Below are 15,788 nucleotides of genomic sequence, written 5' to 3'. Positions count from 1 at the left end.
CACAAACATTTTCCAGTTGTGGGAATCGAACCCACGGCCGTTGCTGCTGCTGCAAGCAGGGTCGCTGCCCACTGCGCCAGTCGGCCGTCAAAGACTTACTGGTCTTTAAATAAATTTTTTGACGTGACTTGACGGGAAGATTGATCACCTGACTTTGCTTATCACTTGACTTTGAGACACGACACGATTTCACGGCACGGGTCTCCGCTCAGAATGAGAAGGGTTTAGGCCGTAGTCCATCTCGCTGGCCAAGTGCGGATTGGTAGACTTCACAAGTCCTTGAGAACGTTTAAGAGAACTCTCAGGCATGCAGGATTCCTCACGATGCTTCAATTAAAACGCACGTAACTCCGAAAAGTTAAAGGTTCTTTCCGGGGATCGAACTGTGTCCCCGAAAGGGTGGTGGGAGCATTCAATTGAATTTATTCAGCACATCATTAGCAACAAATTGCCGGCCCACTACAGGCCCACACATAGTTGAACCGAAAGTCCTACCCACTTGGCTATCACCGAATTCAGCACAATAAATGTTATAATGTCACATTTATAATACAAAATTTAAAATAAATTTAATTATATTACTTAACGTATGTACATCCAGTTTTTTAAATTAAATTATTCCCCTTTAACCACTAGATTAGCTAGACCACCGCTTTTAAATAAAAATATATTAGTAAAGATTGTAATCAACTTCAAAATAATCTCTGCACGTCTACATACTAGTGTTATGTATTGATGCCTGTCAAGAACGTACTAGAAGTGTTATTTACATGAACTTAGTTATTTTAATTAGTCGGATAGATCAGACTTCCGGACGTATGTGGTCTTGTACCTAACGCCTTCAGCATTTGTAGTGGCGAAGTGCGTGTTAGTAAATTTTAATGGCAGGGTTCTGTTCGTATCAATAAATCAAGAGTAATTAGAAACAAAGGGTTTTTAAATTTTGCATTTTGTTGGTTTGTGTCTGTTTGTTTCTTTCACGCGGCATCGCGACATTTTATACCATTTATATGTATAGAAAAAGGCACGCGAATTGTAGGTACACGTGCTGGTCTATTTATATCATTAAAAAAGTTCTAATATGTATCACAACTAGCTGATATTATAAGCAGGGTTATTAAAAATGTGAACCCTTTACTTTCCTGGGATATAATGGCGTCTGTGTACCAATTATTTATATGCAAAATTTCATGATAAGTTAGACAGTCAAGTCAATCCATCGGCTCGAGTTCAATTTTTTAAAACCCGCTGGTAACTTTCACCAGCAGTGTTCCTGATTAGAACTCCCTAAGAGGTCGCGGGTTCGATTCCTGGCAGGGACTATTCGGAAATTTAAAATGTCTGAATTTCCTCTTGTCTGGTCTGGTGGGAGGCTGTCGTTGTGGCTAGTTACCACCTTCCTGACAAAGACGTGCCGCTAAGCGATTTAGTGCGTTCCGTGCCATGTCGTAGAGAACGTATAGGGGTATGACTACCATACTCCCCAACAGATTAGGCCGCTTCAATCTCAGACTGCATCATCACTTGCTACCAGGTGCAGTCAAGGGCAACTTGTAGTGGAATAAAAAATATATATATTGTCATATGTCTACCGCTAGGAAGCAAGCTATTTTATCAAGATTGGTCCAAGAATGTGCCGAATCGAACAGACTCACTTTTGCATTTACACAGGCTTTTAAGTACCTAGTCAGATTTATAATATTAAAATATGCCCCAAATTAGAAATACCCGAGGTGCAGCATGGAATGATCAAAATATAATTTTCATAAACTTCACGTCGCAAACAAAGGGCGCCAGTAACAAAACGGAAACATGGGGGGAAAGGCAACGCGGGGTGCGCCCGGAAACGATGCCAGGTGCGTGGCGACAGGGGGTCGCGTTATGTAACGGGAAAGTTTCGGGGAATGCAGGTTACTACGGGCATTTGAATTGACCGTCTTTTGTCGTTTTTAGAGGACTAGCGGTCCCTCGCGACTTGGTTCGCGTATAAGTCAACCTTAAAACATTGACATATGCTGTCGTAAAAATTTTTTTTAGAACTTTTAAAAAGGAACTTTGTCGTGATTATATCGAAACTTTAACCGTTAACGCAGCGCACGCAACGGAAGATCTCAAAAGGGGAAAAAAACCATGATTTTGAAACATTCTTCTTCCGTGATGTGCTCTTATTGGCCTTAGCGTTATGATGCCTGTGGCTTTCCTCGATAAATGGGCTATCCGAAACTAGAATAATTTTTCAAGTCAGACCATTCGTTCCTGAGTTCATTAATGTAAAAAAACAAACAAACTTTTCTGCTTATATAGGTATATTAGTGTAAGATGGAATAAAATGCACACGATTGACGAGTCAATAAGTAATGTTATCCTTGTCTAGCGGTGCAGTCTGAAAAGGACAGCACTACTTTGCATACTGGAACATTTTCAGGAGATGTTGATGAAAGACAATGTTTAGATAGATATGAAAGAATCAGTGTATTGTTTCATTAAAATAAATGAGAAAGGGGCAATCGGAATTCATTAACAAAATGACGATTAACTTAATGTCAGAATTGAGAACATACAGAAAACATGCTTCATATTAGTCGTGTACCGACTAATATGAAGTATCCAAAACCACTCCATTTTCAAACGCATGCTGGTCTAAGAAGAAGCCCACAACAAACTTAGCCGGGTGTTTTTTTTGTTATCACAATCTCACATTGTCATTTAAAATTATTAGAACAGCAACCTTTTTTTTTGGCGTGGTGGTGGCTTTATTGGTAAAATCAGATTCTAAAAGTACTTTTTATTTGTTCCAGAAAATGCGAGAAGGAACCAGACTGCGTGGCGATAGGTAGCAGACTGCGAGGCGCCATGGGCACGCGACCGCCCGCGTCCTTCTGGCCACAGCTATGGGCAACCGTGGTTCGGAACCTGCTGCTGAAGAAACGCGACACCAGAAAGACCCTCGCAGTGAGTCATCATCATCATAACTTCTACCGACTGACGTCTACTGCTGGACATAGGTCTTTTGAAGGGAGTTGCCTTCCAGTGGCTCCCGGCAACTCTCTTGATGTCATCCGTCCACCTCGTCGGGGTCTACCAACGCTGCATTTACCGGTGCGTGAACGCCATTCTAGCACCTTGGGACCCCTACGTCAACGTCCCCTACGTACGTCTCCGAGCTACGAGTATGTGCCCCGCTCATTGCCACTTTAGCTTCGGGACTCTTTCAGCTACGTCGGTAGCTGTGGTACCTCTACGAATCTCTGAGAATCACATAGAGATACAAGCATAGCTCTCTCCATCGCATGTCGAGTGAACCAGAGCCTTCTAATAAGACCCATAGTTAGCGACCAAGCAGCAAGTAAATTCGTGAGTAAAACCAACGTTTGTACCAGCGTTTGTTTGGCTTACCTACTGGTAGTTTCAATACTGACAGATTTCTACTGTTCACCATATCACCATCATATCAGCCCATCGACGTTGTTTGGTTTAAAGAATTCCAAAGTTATCACGGTAAAATGATTTCGGTTTTCAGGTACTAAGAATTTTTGACAAAAATACGTCAATGATTATTTTATTTCTTACAATCATTAGATAGAACATAAGGTTACTTTATGTCCTGAAACTGAAGTGAGTAGATACTCCAGCGATTCGTAAGTTCATTCAGGGAAGGATTTATTTGTGGAACCGAATATAAATTTTCTAAATTGCGGGCAGAGTTTCTATGATAATGAAAGTGAAATGCAAGTACAAGTCTAATTTTAAATTCCAGGAAGTTCTGGTTCCTCTGTACTCCCTCGGCGTGTTAATATTCCTCAAGATGCTGGTGCCGAACCCCAACTTTCCCGAAGTAAGCAAACCCGGTCGACTGCTTCGCATCCATCACGACGCGATCTCGGAAAACCACTCCGTCGCTGTCGTCGCGGATTGGGCCACTGCCAACGGGACTTTGGTAAGAATTTGGTTTAGCTGTGTGTTATTGAGAAAACAAACTCAACTTTAGATGCTTGTGGTCTGCGTTTGATCGAACTATAAAAACATACGGGGTGAGTTATAGCTCACGGACCTCGATATCAAATCGGATATCCGATCGGATTGCCGATGTTAAGGTTAGACCTTGGCCGGTAACTCTTGCTACTGCCGTCATTAGCATTTTCATTTGGCAAGCGATAGATTGCGGATGATTGTTGTTTTAGTAGCATTATAGTTTAAATTAACTTCAATCAATCTTACCTAAGCCTATTTAGAAATATAATAGGGTATAGGGTAAGGGAAAATTTTATGGGAATTTCAGAGTTCGTGTAATTTAACGACAAAACAAATAGAAATTTTATTTTTATGAGCTTGAGATGCCACATTCCTTAAAGGTGTCTATTGAAGTATTCCCATATCGCCCTTATCGTAGACTTTAATACCCATTATATCATGTAAAAAATAATAATGGAGAACTGCGTTCGTTTTGAAAAACAGTACTTGGATTTAAAAAAAAAACATTCTAATATTCTAGTCCAAATATAAATTGTTTCAGAATGCGTTTAAGAAAAGAAATTTCTTCCAGGGTTTCTTAGAAGACATCAATACGATGTTAATTGAGTCGGCCCAGCATCCGATCAATTGGATCCGATACAACACCACCGAGGAACTGAACGATGCCTACCACAGCGACGCCAAAAGATTTCCCCTCGCAGTCATCTTCCATACGGACCCTGGCATCTTTGGAGAAACGCTGAGGTTTATATGTCTTTGATTATAGTATGTACAGTTCTGAAAGTTGATGCAGTTGATATTTTACTGGTTCTCGATTAAAATAAATGATTTTAATCCTACTAATATTATTAACTAGCTGTACCCTGCCTCGCTTCGCTGAGGCACATTGTGAATGAATGGTTGAGAAAAATACATAAAAACAATCCTTGATGCGTATTATATATCATGCTCAAAATTTCAGCCCGATCGGTGCAGAACTTTTCGAGTTTTTGCAGCGTGCACAAACCAACATAACATTTTTATATATATAGATGTGAAAGTGTGAATGTTTGGTTGTTTGGATGTCTGTTACTCAATCACGCAAAAACAACTGAACGGATTTTGATAAAATTTGGCATGCATGTCTTTGACATGGAAAATAACATAGGCTGCCTTATATATGAAAATTGATAATTGTTTAGGAGCTAATCAGCTCCGCGGGCAGACAGCTTTGAAATTTGGTATGCATGTCACCTTTGCTAGTTTCTATCTATACCAATCTCTCGTGGTAAATTAAAAATTAGCACGGCGCAAGAATAATAAATAAATTAAAAAATATATCTTAATATATATAAATCTCCTGTCACGATGTTTGTCCGCGATGGACTCCTAAACTACTGAACCGATTTTAAATTAAATTGGCACACCGTGAGCAGTCTGGTCCAACTTAAGAGATAGGATAGCTTAGATCTTTAAGTAAAGTCGCAATTTTATTTTATTGCAAATTTTTTGTCTATAATTAATTGACAGTCACATGTTATATATATATACTACTATACTCATTTAAGGCTTAGCGATACTGAATACTTTAAAAACAAAATCAAACGCAGACGAAGTCGCGGGAAACAGCTAGTATATATATATACTACGACAATACACACATCGCCATCTAGCCCCAAAGCAAGCGTAGCTTGTGTTATGGGTACTGAGTTAGCTGATGAATATTTTTTTATGAATATAATACACATAAATACTTATAATATACAGATAAACACCCAGACACTGAAAAATATTTATGTTCATCACACAAACATTTTCCAGTTGTGGGAATCGAACCCACGACATTGCACTCAGAAAGCAGGGTCGCTGCCCACTGCGCCACTCGGCCGTCAAAATATAATATAATATCCGCGGGAATAAAAAACCTTAATCCACGGTAACGAAGTCGCGGGTAGCAGCTAGTTTAAAATAAAAGAACATTAACAAATATTTGCAACCGTTAATAATGGTGTCTTTGTAATCACATTTATGTGTATGTAATGTAATATGTGTAATGGTAATTCCATAGCCTGAGGTGTAGGTGAGAAGCCTCATGTGTCTGTAATTACACCGGCAACTTCCAGATCGGAAAACAGCATTGCAACAATGCTTCTTAGCGGCAGAAACAAGCATGGTGATATTACTTCCCCGGCCGAGCTCTGTCACAAAAAGCTTTACGACTACTGCGGTCATAGTAATTCGTAAAACTTTATGTACCTTTGTGAACCTATATTTGTCTTAAAATGTATAAACAGCTGATGTTATGCTTGTCACTGCGTAGATATTAGTGTACACTTAAATTCATTGAAAATATTACTTGTTTCAACATCAAAGTTGACTCGAAAGTATATATAAGGTTCAAAATTTAAATACAAGATGTTTCGTACAGGTATACCATACGCACAAACCCCTCACGCGATGGCGGCACGCCTTCAACCCGGACCCTAACAACATCTCCAGCGAAGTGCCGAGAGAGGACCGGGTACAAAGACTGGTCTTCCGACTGGTCTCGAGGAGGACAGTTAATACCATTGTCAGAAATGCATAGAGAAGACCAGTGCCCTGTCCTCCAGTATTATTACACTGGATTCCTAGCGCTTCAAACGTTGATAGATTTCGTTAAAATCAAGGTAAGGCGTAATCTATATGATCTTTAAGAACTGAGAGATGAGGTTCTACCAGTAAGAATTCAGGAGAATATTTTTACAATTATTTTTATTTTCTTTATTTGGATGATGATGAGCTGGCTGCGACTGGAAATAATTTAGAAGAAAATAGCCCAAATTTAGTTGATAATCACTTTTATTTTCTTGTTTTCTCTTTAATCTCTCTCTGTTGTAAATATTTTCTGATAAATAAAAAAAGTTTTCCATTTAATTCAGATAGACACCGGCAACAACTTTTTCCCGCCACGCGTAGATTTTCGACAGTTTCCTAAACGTCAGCATACTGGCGATTGGCTGGTCATCTTCAGGGTCATCATGCCTATGTATATGGTGATGACGTTATCACAGTTCATCACGTATCTCTTAATGTTTGTGGTTGGAGAGAAGGAGAAGAAGATTAGGGAAGGGATGAGGATAATGGGGTTAAAGGATAGTGTTTATTGGTAAGTGATCAATATCAAAGTAGAGTAATAGATGTAGACAGTTTATAAAGATAGAGTACTTAACTATGTTGGGTAGTTCCATAAGTAATTATGTGTGTACCTACATTTGGTCTCATATTAAATCAGTCTGTTATACGTAACTAGCTACAAAGAGTAATTACTAACAGACCCATAAGTCCGAAACAACATGTTATGGTGGGCTAAAATTTCACATACAATGTTTGTTAACTTTTGCCTAACTCAGTTCCAATTCCCATCAGTGAAATCTTCGGAAAGTATTAATATGGCATAATTTGTAACTATAATATGAAGATTAATAAATTAATCTTTCTTCTAGGGGTTCCTGGTTTTTAATTTATGCCGTCTTTGTCACTATTTTGTCTCTCGTCAGCACCGTGCTTCTATTTACTTTAAAGGTAATTAATATCATTATCAATATATAATTAGAATTTAATTTCTCAGTAGAAAAAAGTTAAACATACTTTTATATCTTTCAGGTGTTCCAACATTCGTCTTACATTCTAATTTTTCTACTGATGTTATTGTTTGGATTCACTATTATAACATTTGCTTTTATGCTTACACCGTTCTTCGATAAAGCTAGGGTAAGTGACGTCACTTTTCCCAAAACCATCAACATCCAAACCATTTATTTGAGTATCGTACGTATTTGTTTATTTGCATCTTCTTGTATTGTTTGTTCGGACTTAATTTTAGATGACGTCTGCTCCACTTGCACTGCTGTTGTTTGTTTATTGAAAATAAATTTCCATAATACTTAAATGTATATTGTTTATATTCTTCTCAAGATTAAATGAAATAGATGTTTCCGTATAAATCTGCGAATTTATTGTTAAAAGTACATAATAATCAGTAAACTATTCAAATTTGTCTCAAATTATTTTGCGTCAGTAATTGGTCGTATCAAATGATATTTTGGACTTATAAAACTTTATCTTTCAGACTGCGGGTATTCTAGGCAGCTTTGCGGTAAACTTGATGAGTGGTCTGTACTTCATCCAAGTGTTTGTTTCGAACGCTGACTCTCTCGCCTTCTGGTTCGTCTCACTAATTAGCTCTAGCTGTTACGCTCTAGCCATGGATAAGGTACATAACTTTTATTTTAAGTTGATTAACAGTGAATAATATTTATTAAACAGGACTTTATGAGTGGTACACCTCTCTTAGTTTGGTACCGCTGCACAATTTTAATAAGGTTGCACTAAAATAGTTACTTCTTCAATATAAATACAAAATATAAAAGTATAACATTTTGTATATTCATTAATCAATTTGTGCCATTGCTATGATGATAAAAACACAGGTTGTCATAAAACTTTGTAACTATTTAACATTAAATACCTGATGACCGAACGTTGGACAGGAGATTTTTTGTGTTGAAGTAAATTGGTAATCATAATAATGTATAATGAGATACTGGTGAACTGGCAGGAACACGTTTGGAAGTAGAACTATTGAGATTTATAAATGTATGTACAAATACGCTTACAGGCTTTAGTACTGGACATGGCAGGCGTGGGTGTGACGTGGGAGAACCTGTGGAGTGGGCCTGGTGTACCTTTCGGTGGCAGTCTCATTATGATGGCAGTGGATACAGTGCTGTATGGCCTAGCCGCGTACTGGCTTGATGCTGTCATACCCAGTAAGTTCAATCATTTTTTCTATTGAAACACTTAATTTGGGAGGTACTATAGTGGTTGTTGGCCTATCGCGTTAGAAGACATTAACCTTTCCATTCCTGATACTTTAATTACCCAACAATTAACTTCTTTGCCCCATCTACTGCAAACTACGTCTATTAACTGCTGTTCAATTTTCTCCTTCTTTTTGTCCTTATCCCATGAGGCTCAATATGTCTTCTTTAAATTTGGTGTTTTGGTTTTGGCATACTATTGATCGCCTGGAAAAATTTGCTATCCCCTCCTGAATCGCAAAGGGAGACTGACTCCCTGAGCATTTATCAAAGTCACAGTCAAAGTCAAATCATTCTTTATTCAATTAGGCACATAGATAGCACTTTTTAAGCGTAAATTTCATGTAAAATATGACATAGAAGGCTAAAGTATACTATGATAAAACTAAAGCTACGAGGGTTCCAAACGCCCTGGTCTAAGAAGAAGACCACAAAAAACTTATCCTGTAGTTTTTTTTATCACCATCTCACATTGTCATTTAAAACTATTTAAGTAGTAACCTGGTTAGAGCAATAATTTAAACCCAAGAATTTTGACGTTTATGTAGTCCTTAATACTATAATAGGACTTTTCTATAAGCTTACGTTTAATAGAAACTTTGAACTTTTTAAGAGACATCTCCAAGATATAAACTGGTACATTAAACATTCGTATAGATCATTCCAGACCTTTCCGTTCCTCTTCGCATCTAACTCACTGTGATCAGAAGGTTCTTGTGATTCGTTAAATATGACAGCCAATTTTTTCTTTATAATAAAACGTGAATTCTTGCTAGGTGAATACGGCATAAAGCAGAAGCCCTGGTTTTGTCTGCTGCCGTCTTTCTGGATGGGCAGCAGGCGGGGTCGCGTCTCTGCCATTCACTTGCACTCCAACGGTGACACTGCGCATAATAAGGACATCGAGCCGGTACCTAAGTGAGTTACTGCTATATTTAATAGACGAGAAAATTTAATTGCTTTTTTCAAGAAATAACAAAGTCACCCTTAGCAGCTCTAAACAATGGAAAAAGGCGAATTAAAAAATGTAAATTGAAATTTTAAATAAACGATTAAAATAACATATTTGTTATTCAATTGATATGCATAGTTCAATAATATAACATAATTGCAACATAACATAAAGAAACAATACAAGAAAACAAAAACATTGTTTTAGGGTGAAAACTCCACTTATTTCATCCGCATCCATATTTGAGCTATACAGAATTTACAATAATAAATAAAAAATAGGGTTTTATCAGTTTTATACTATTTTTTATTTTTATTTCTTACAATTATAAAGAATACTATTAAAAATTTATAAAAAAAACCTCTTCTCCTTCGCCCGGCAATTTTGAATGCCCAAGCAACCGGCGGTCAGGGCTCCAGAGTGAGGAACCTCCTCACAATACGCGCCTAATTAAGAAGTACTGCCTTCTGTATCCGACCCTTGATCAAACAACCAAGCGAAAGCTTCTTAAGAAGTTTATATTATATCTTTTCTACAACTCCTTGTTATTATTTACCTCTAGAGAGCTGCTAGATAAAGAAGCCATCAGGATCGTAGGACTGCAGAAGAGCTTTCGTCACTGTAGACGACCAGAAGTTAAAGCGATTGATGGCATTGACCTCAGCATCTATGAGGGGCAGATTACCGCTGTACTGGGCCACAATGGAGCTGGGAAGTCAACCCTTTTTAATATCCTCACTGGCCTTACTGCACCTACAAATGGAACTGCTTATGTTTACGGATTGGATGTTAGGTGAGTATTATGTAATGGTTTTTCGGAGCCATGAATTAAGTTTCGAGGTAAACATTACTTAATACTGGTTCTAGGCGTCAGCCAGAGTATTGTTATTTTTTTTTATAGATAAAACTTATTTCTATTGAAATATTCTTATGGGCCATATTTCGCGTCAGTTACTCTATATCAAATTTTGCGGAGATGAATTCTCAACTAGAGCTGTGATAGCTTTTTTCATTTTAGATTCTTTGTGACCTTTATTGTCTACATAAAATGTAGATAAAGTAAAAAAAATATTTGTAACGTAATGTTTTTTGTTCGTGTAGAGACCCAAATGATATGCACGAGATACGTCAAATGATTGGGGTGTGTCCTCAACAGGATGTTCTATTTGATCTGTTGTCTGTCAAGGAGCACCTTCAATTCTTCGCAGCTGTAAAAGTAAGTATTTTACTAATGATAATGTAGATACCAAAAAGGGATACATTACCATTGTATCTCGGCCTGCTTGTTGACTTCTAATTACAAGGTGAAAGAACTGATGTTTGATTAGATTTAGCACGAGACGGTAATCATGAAACAACCTAGAATAACGGAATACCGCAGGAGTAATACTATAATGATGAGAGAAACATACAACTTTAATCACAACACTTATTGCAGGGTATACCACGGAATAGGATATCAGACGAAGTTCACAAAGCGGTGTCTGAAGTTGGACTGCTTGACCAGATGATGGTGTTTTCAAAGCATCTATCTGGAGGGCAGAAGAGGAAACTTAGCATAGCAATAGCTTTTATAGGAGACCCTAAGGTATTTCCCAGTTAGGACATTTTTGCCTGTTTTTAATATATCTATCTGTAGAAGTGGTCTTTACTAAATATCTCATAAATTATGAAGATAGGATTCTACTATTATGTTCCTTATCTCCTTATGTATGCTCTGAATCTTTTTCTCCTCGAGAAATATTTTTTATCTTTTGAATTATGATAATGATGAAAGTGTACTATAATTTTTATGAACACTTATCAATATCCACCTCAATATGTACATATTAATACATTTCAAACTTTTATTTTTGCTTTTTACAGACGAAAAAAGTATATATCCCTATGTTGTATTCTCATATAAAAATAAAGTTGAATCATTACAGATAATAATACTTGATGAGCCAACGGCAGGAGTGGATCCGGTATCACGGAGACAAACATGGCGAATTCTGCAGCGCGCACGTCGTGGAAGGGTCTTGTTACTGACCACACATTTCATGGATGAAGCTGATATCCTAGGGGACAGGAAAGCTGTCATAAGTAAAGGCAGGGTAAGTATTCTACAAAATGGTGCTCTGATTGTTGATACACTAGAAGCTGTTGATGACTTAAAACCAGACTTTACGTTATCCTTAAAAATGATTTAAGTTTTTGATAAAAGTAGAAATGAGTTTAAAAATCAATGCTTAACGTTTTGTTACAGGTTCGTTGTGCTGGAACTTCATTGTTTTTAAAGAACAAATTTGGCATTGGATATCATTTGACGTTAGTTTTAGACGGTAAGTTGATATTCTTTTTTCTATTGGAATAAATAACTATCCAAACTTGGAATTTATTAGTGGTTGGTCCCCGCAGTCACGAGTTAGTCTTCTCAAATTTGGTTAATGTGGTGCGATGCATTAAATACAACTTTAAGTTCTAAAACATCATGAGCCAAAAGTAGTATCGCCATTAATATCGAAAGTTTTTTTTTGTATAGTTAATTATTGATATACCAAACAGATAACCCACCTGACGGTAAGTTTAAAACAGGCTCTAACAGAGCAACACTTCGTACATGAGAAACCTCATGTGCCTGTAACCACGCCCTTTAGACCGGAACACAGCTGTCCGGAACGGCGTTTTAGTGGGCTGGACACGTCTAGCGTAGCGGGATCATCTGACAAAAGGATCATGAGACTCAGAGGGCTGTTGAAGTATTGATTAGAAAATAAAAACTTCGATGGTGAAGAAGAAGCAAAACATATTTGTTATAATGCTTGAAGATCTTTTAAGCCGCTATAGATATATCTCTAGCTATTGTATTTCTGCTGTTATCTAAGCAGAAGATCAAAATGCAAAAATCCTTCTCCAATCCAGATTCTTAGAGTAGCCACTGTTCCTATGGCATTTTACCAGATTTGCTACTATGCTATTTATACACTAAACCAAAATCATTTTTCAAACTTTAAAGCTTTGTCAGATTTTATTTATGCATTTTTGTTTTTTTAGTTGTTATTTGTTAACTTAAATTAAAGGTATTACTGTGTCCACCCTACGTCCTTAGCTGTGTTCAAGTAAGCGTCCTAAGTGGGTAAGATAAATAACAAAACTTTGGTTGAACTTTACTTCTTATGTTTGGTCCCACTAAAGTTATAAATTTTACGAACTCACTGGAAATGCGTAATGCGGTCTCAGGTTTGATCTACCTCCGGCGAGGGAAATTATAACTTCTAACTGAATTTTCTTAACTAGTACGATGTCGCATAAAAGCAATTTGATATGAGTTTAATATAACTGACACACATCTGACAGGTTGGCTACCAACTTAGCCTTCATTATAACTTATCATCATTGATTATTTGCAGTGAATAAAAAAACTTGAATGCCATTAAGGCAGGATGCGGTGATTTGGCTAAAGGTATCATTAACCCAGGATGAGGTTGGGTATACTTGGTATTTCTTTTACGGGAAGTGTTTCGTATAACAGGTGCGTGCCGCGAGCATCAGATTACTAGGATGGTACGAGGCCACGTGCCACGTGCTGAGAAGGCCCGACGTCACGGCCGTGAACTTTCATACATCCTGCCGCATTACGCCGTGCACCTGTTTCCCCCGCTCTTCCAGGCCATCGAGCAGGAAATACGCGAGAAGAGCAACCGGCTCGGTAAGACGCTTTATATTGTGGTTTGAATATGTGTCAGTAATGTGATATTACAAAATGAGACCCCATATCATCTCATATGCAGAAATTTGTTAAGTTTCAAACCTTTTCAAAAGTACTGTTGTACCTTCTTTGGGTTTGACGTTTCTCACAAATACTCCAACAAGTGTCTCGAAAGGACAAATTTTTTTTGTGTCCAACATAAAACTTAGAAGATAAAAAACGCTATTCACAGTTTTCACAACGTTTCTGGCTAATTACATTGCCAGTTAATTCAATTTGTAGGTATCACAAGCTATGGAGTGTCCATGACGACGCTTGAAGAAGTATTCTTAAGTCTGGAAGGTGAAAATGCAGAGGAAACGGAGGCTGTAGAAGGTGTGTCATCTGTAAAGTTGGTGCGGGCTCGAGCTCTATCTAGGAGTTTATCACTTCAGAGCAAGACTTTGAGTTATCAGGTAGTTCTTCTTATAGTATATTGCTTGCTCTTTATTGTTTCAATGCAAAATCTTTCATTTCTAATGTGCATCTAACTAATTTTACATTATTCTCAATATCTTTAGGAATTGAATGACAAAGATCAACAGAAAACAACGTCTCTGCCGACACCCCCAGCGTCACATGCATTGCACTCTACCAATCATGGTGTAGAACATGTTAAGGTAAATAAACCGAAGAAAATATTTCATGTGAATAAACATTGCAGAAATGGAACAACATTTGAAATTATTTCTTTTGGTTTTTCTAAATTAAACAATTTTTAATATAAATGGTTTATTTTATGATACTTTTCCTAAATACATCATATCCATGAAAAGATTAGTATATAGTTATCAAATTATAATATTAGGGATAAATAGGCAAATAAGATTTGGAGTTATTTTGCCACCATTCGTGAGACTTTACAACGGAAAGGGTTTTCAAGAGTATATTTTTCAATAATCAGGAGAATTCAAAGCTTCAGCTAGTGATATTCCCCTGATGTTTCCTAACTACTTGGTAAACGTTGACTACCCACAATTGCTCATTCTGGTGACATTATCTATCTACGGCTTCTCCTCATAACTAGGATTGGAATCATTACTTTACCTCCGGCAAGATGGCTCTTTTACTGAACCTGTGCATATGAGTTAGGGGGTGATAATCACTTATCATTTAGGCGTATATAAATTGCATAAAAAATGTCAAACTGACTACCCTTTCAAATAAGCCTTTATCGATATTATTTTTATTTCAGGAATAGAATTTGTAAAGGCTCATATTTTCTAAATATTAAAAATAGAAAATCTGTTGAACTTCGAACGTGTTTAATAATTAAGGGTTTCTAGGTCACACCAGAACCCCCGGTATCAGCAGATGTTCTTGGAGAAATAGTAAAAACAAATCAGTCGTGTTGGCGGACGTTTTGCGCACTCGTCTACATACGCACCGTGCGCATGATCCGCGACCCATACAAGCTTTATGTTATGATCTTCATGCCTATTAGTAAGTCTATAAATGTCTTTTTAAAAAAATCTACAAAATATCTAATTTTTTTGTTATTATTTTCTTTCCAAGATTGTAACAGTTTATAACACATAACTGTTTTGTGTGTAATTATTTTAACGTTAACAATTATAAGCAGCCATAAAAGATTTACAAAAAAAATAAAAGTTCATTACAGAAATTTTAATAAACTCGAGCCCAACATTTTATATAAAATAACCTTAAGTTTTTTCTACGATATAAAGTTAAACAGAGTGAAATTGATTGGATTTGTTAAACCGATTAGAAAAAGTAACTAGATATTTTGTTTCAGTTTCCTGCGCTTTAGGTCTCTACATGAAATCGAGACAAATAGTGTTTTTTCGGATGCAGCCGCTCAAATTGGACCCCAATGCCTACTTCAATAGAACCCCAATTGCCTTGTTTAGTGAACAGGCCAATTTGAAAGAAATAGAGGACCTCCAGGACTCATTAGAAACTTTAGGAGCGTATCCGATAGACTTTTTTGATGGAAACTTTTCTAGTCTTTTAGATATGGAGAACTTTGGTGCTTTCAGCTTAAAAGACACACTCATTCCTTTTGGGAAAATAATGGCCTATTACAATAGTACTTACACACATAGTCTGCCTATTATAATAAATTTATTGGACAATAGCATTTACAGGTAAGCTTTCGGATTTTCAGAAATAATTATTGATGTACGACTTCTTCTCTATTTTGGCGTAGCGTAGTATTTCATTATTTTATATAAGTAAATAAGTAAATGAATAATAACTTGGTGTAAAATAAATACGGATTTTCGTTCTGTTGTTTTCAAACTTAAAGGTTAAAGCCAACTTAACAGACATA

At 36.9% G+C, this 15,788-nt stretch overlaps 1 protein-coding gene across 2 annotated transcripts in view; it reads left to right on the top strand.

Moving 5' to 3' along the window:
- The window catches only part of LOC120627811 (ATP-binding cassette sub-family A member 5-like), a 65,308-nt gene that overhangs the window by 25,694 nt on the left and 23,826 nt on the right, over window positions 1–15,788 (top strand). Inside the window, exons 2-21 of one of the 2 annotated variants that reach the window (XM_039895862.1) lie at window positions 2,799–2,952; window positions 3,758–3,937; window positions 4,544–4,716; window positions 6,380–6,620; window positions 6,873–7,099; window positions 7,437–7,515; window positions 7,597–7,704; window positions 8,063–8,206; window positions 8,612–8,762; window positions 9,590–9,731; window positions 10,328–10,558; window positions 10,867–10,981; window positions 11,204–11,353; window positions 11,694–11,861; window positions 12,014–12,089; window positions 13,280–13,456; window positions 13,739–13,911; window positions 14,017–14,115; window positions 14,782–14,938; window positions 15,252–15,603. In XM_039895862.1, coding sequence (XP_039751796.1) covers window positions 2,799–2,952; window positions 3,758–3,937; window positions 4,544–4,716; window positions 6,380–6,620; window positions 6,873–7,099; window positions 7,437–7,515; window positions 7,597–7,704; window positions 8,063–8,206; window positions 8,612–8,762; window positions 9,590–9,731; window positions 10,328–10,558; window positions 10,867–10,981; window positions 11,204–11,353; window positions 11,694–11,861; window positions 12,014–12,089; window positions 13,280–13,456; window positions 13,739–13,911; window positions 14,017–14,115; window positions 14,782–14,938; window positions 15,252–15,603 — 3,297 coding nt within the window. Of the gene's footprint in view, window positions 1–2,798; window positions 2,953–3,757; window positions 3,938–4,543; window positions 4,717–6,379; window positions 6,621–6,872; window positions 7,100–7,436; window positions 7,516–7,596; window positions 7,705–8,062; window positions 8,207–8,611; window positions 8,763–9,589; window positions 9,732–10,327; window positions 10,559–10,866; window positions 10,982–11,203; window positions 11,354–11,693; window positions 11,862–12,013; window positions 12,090–13,279; window positions 13,457–13,738; window positions 13,912–14,016; window positions 14,123–14,779; window positions 14,939–15,251; window positions 15,604–15,788 lie in introns of both variants that reach the window. The other variant, XM_039895861.1, reaches the window with a different exon arrangement.

This window comes from Pararge aegeria, chromosome 12 (genome assembly GCF_905163445.1).
Source record: "Pararge aegeria chromosome 12, ilParAegt1.1, whole genome shotgun sequence".
Classification (NCBI taxonomy): domain Eukaryota; kingdom Metazoa; phylum Arthropoda; class Insecta; order Lepidoptera; family Nymphalidae; genus Pararge; species Pararge aegeria.
The sequence above is the reverse complement of the archived record's forward strand: the minus strand, read 5'-3'. Positions and strand labels throughout refer to the sequence as shown.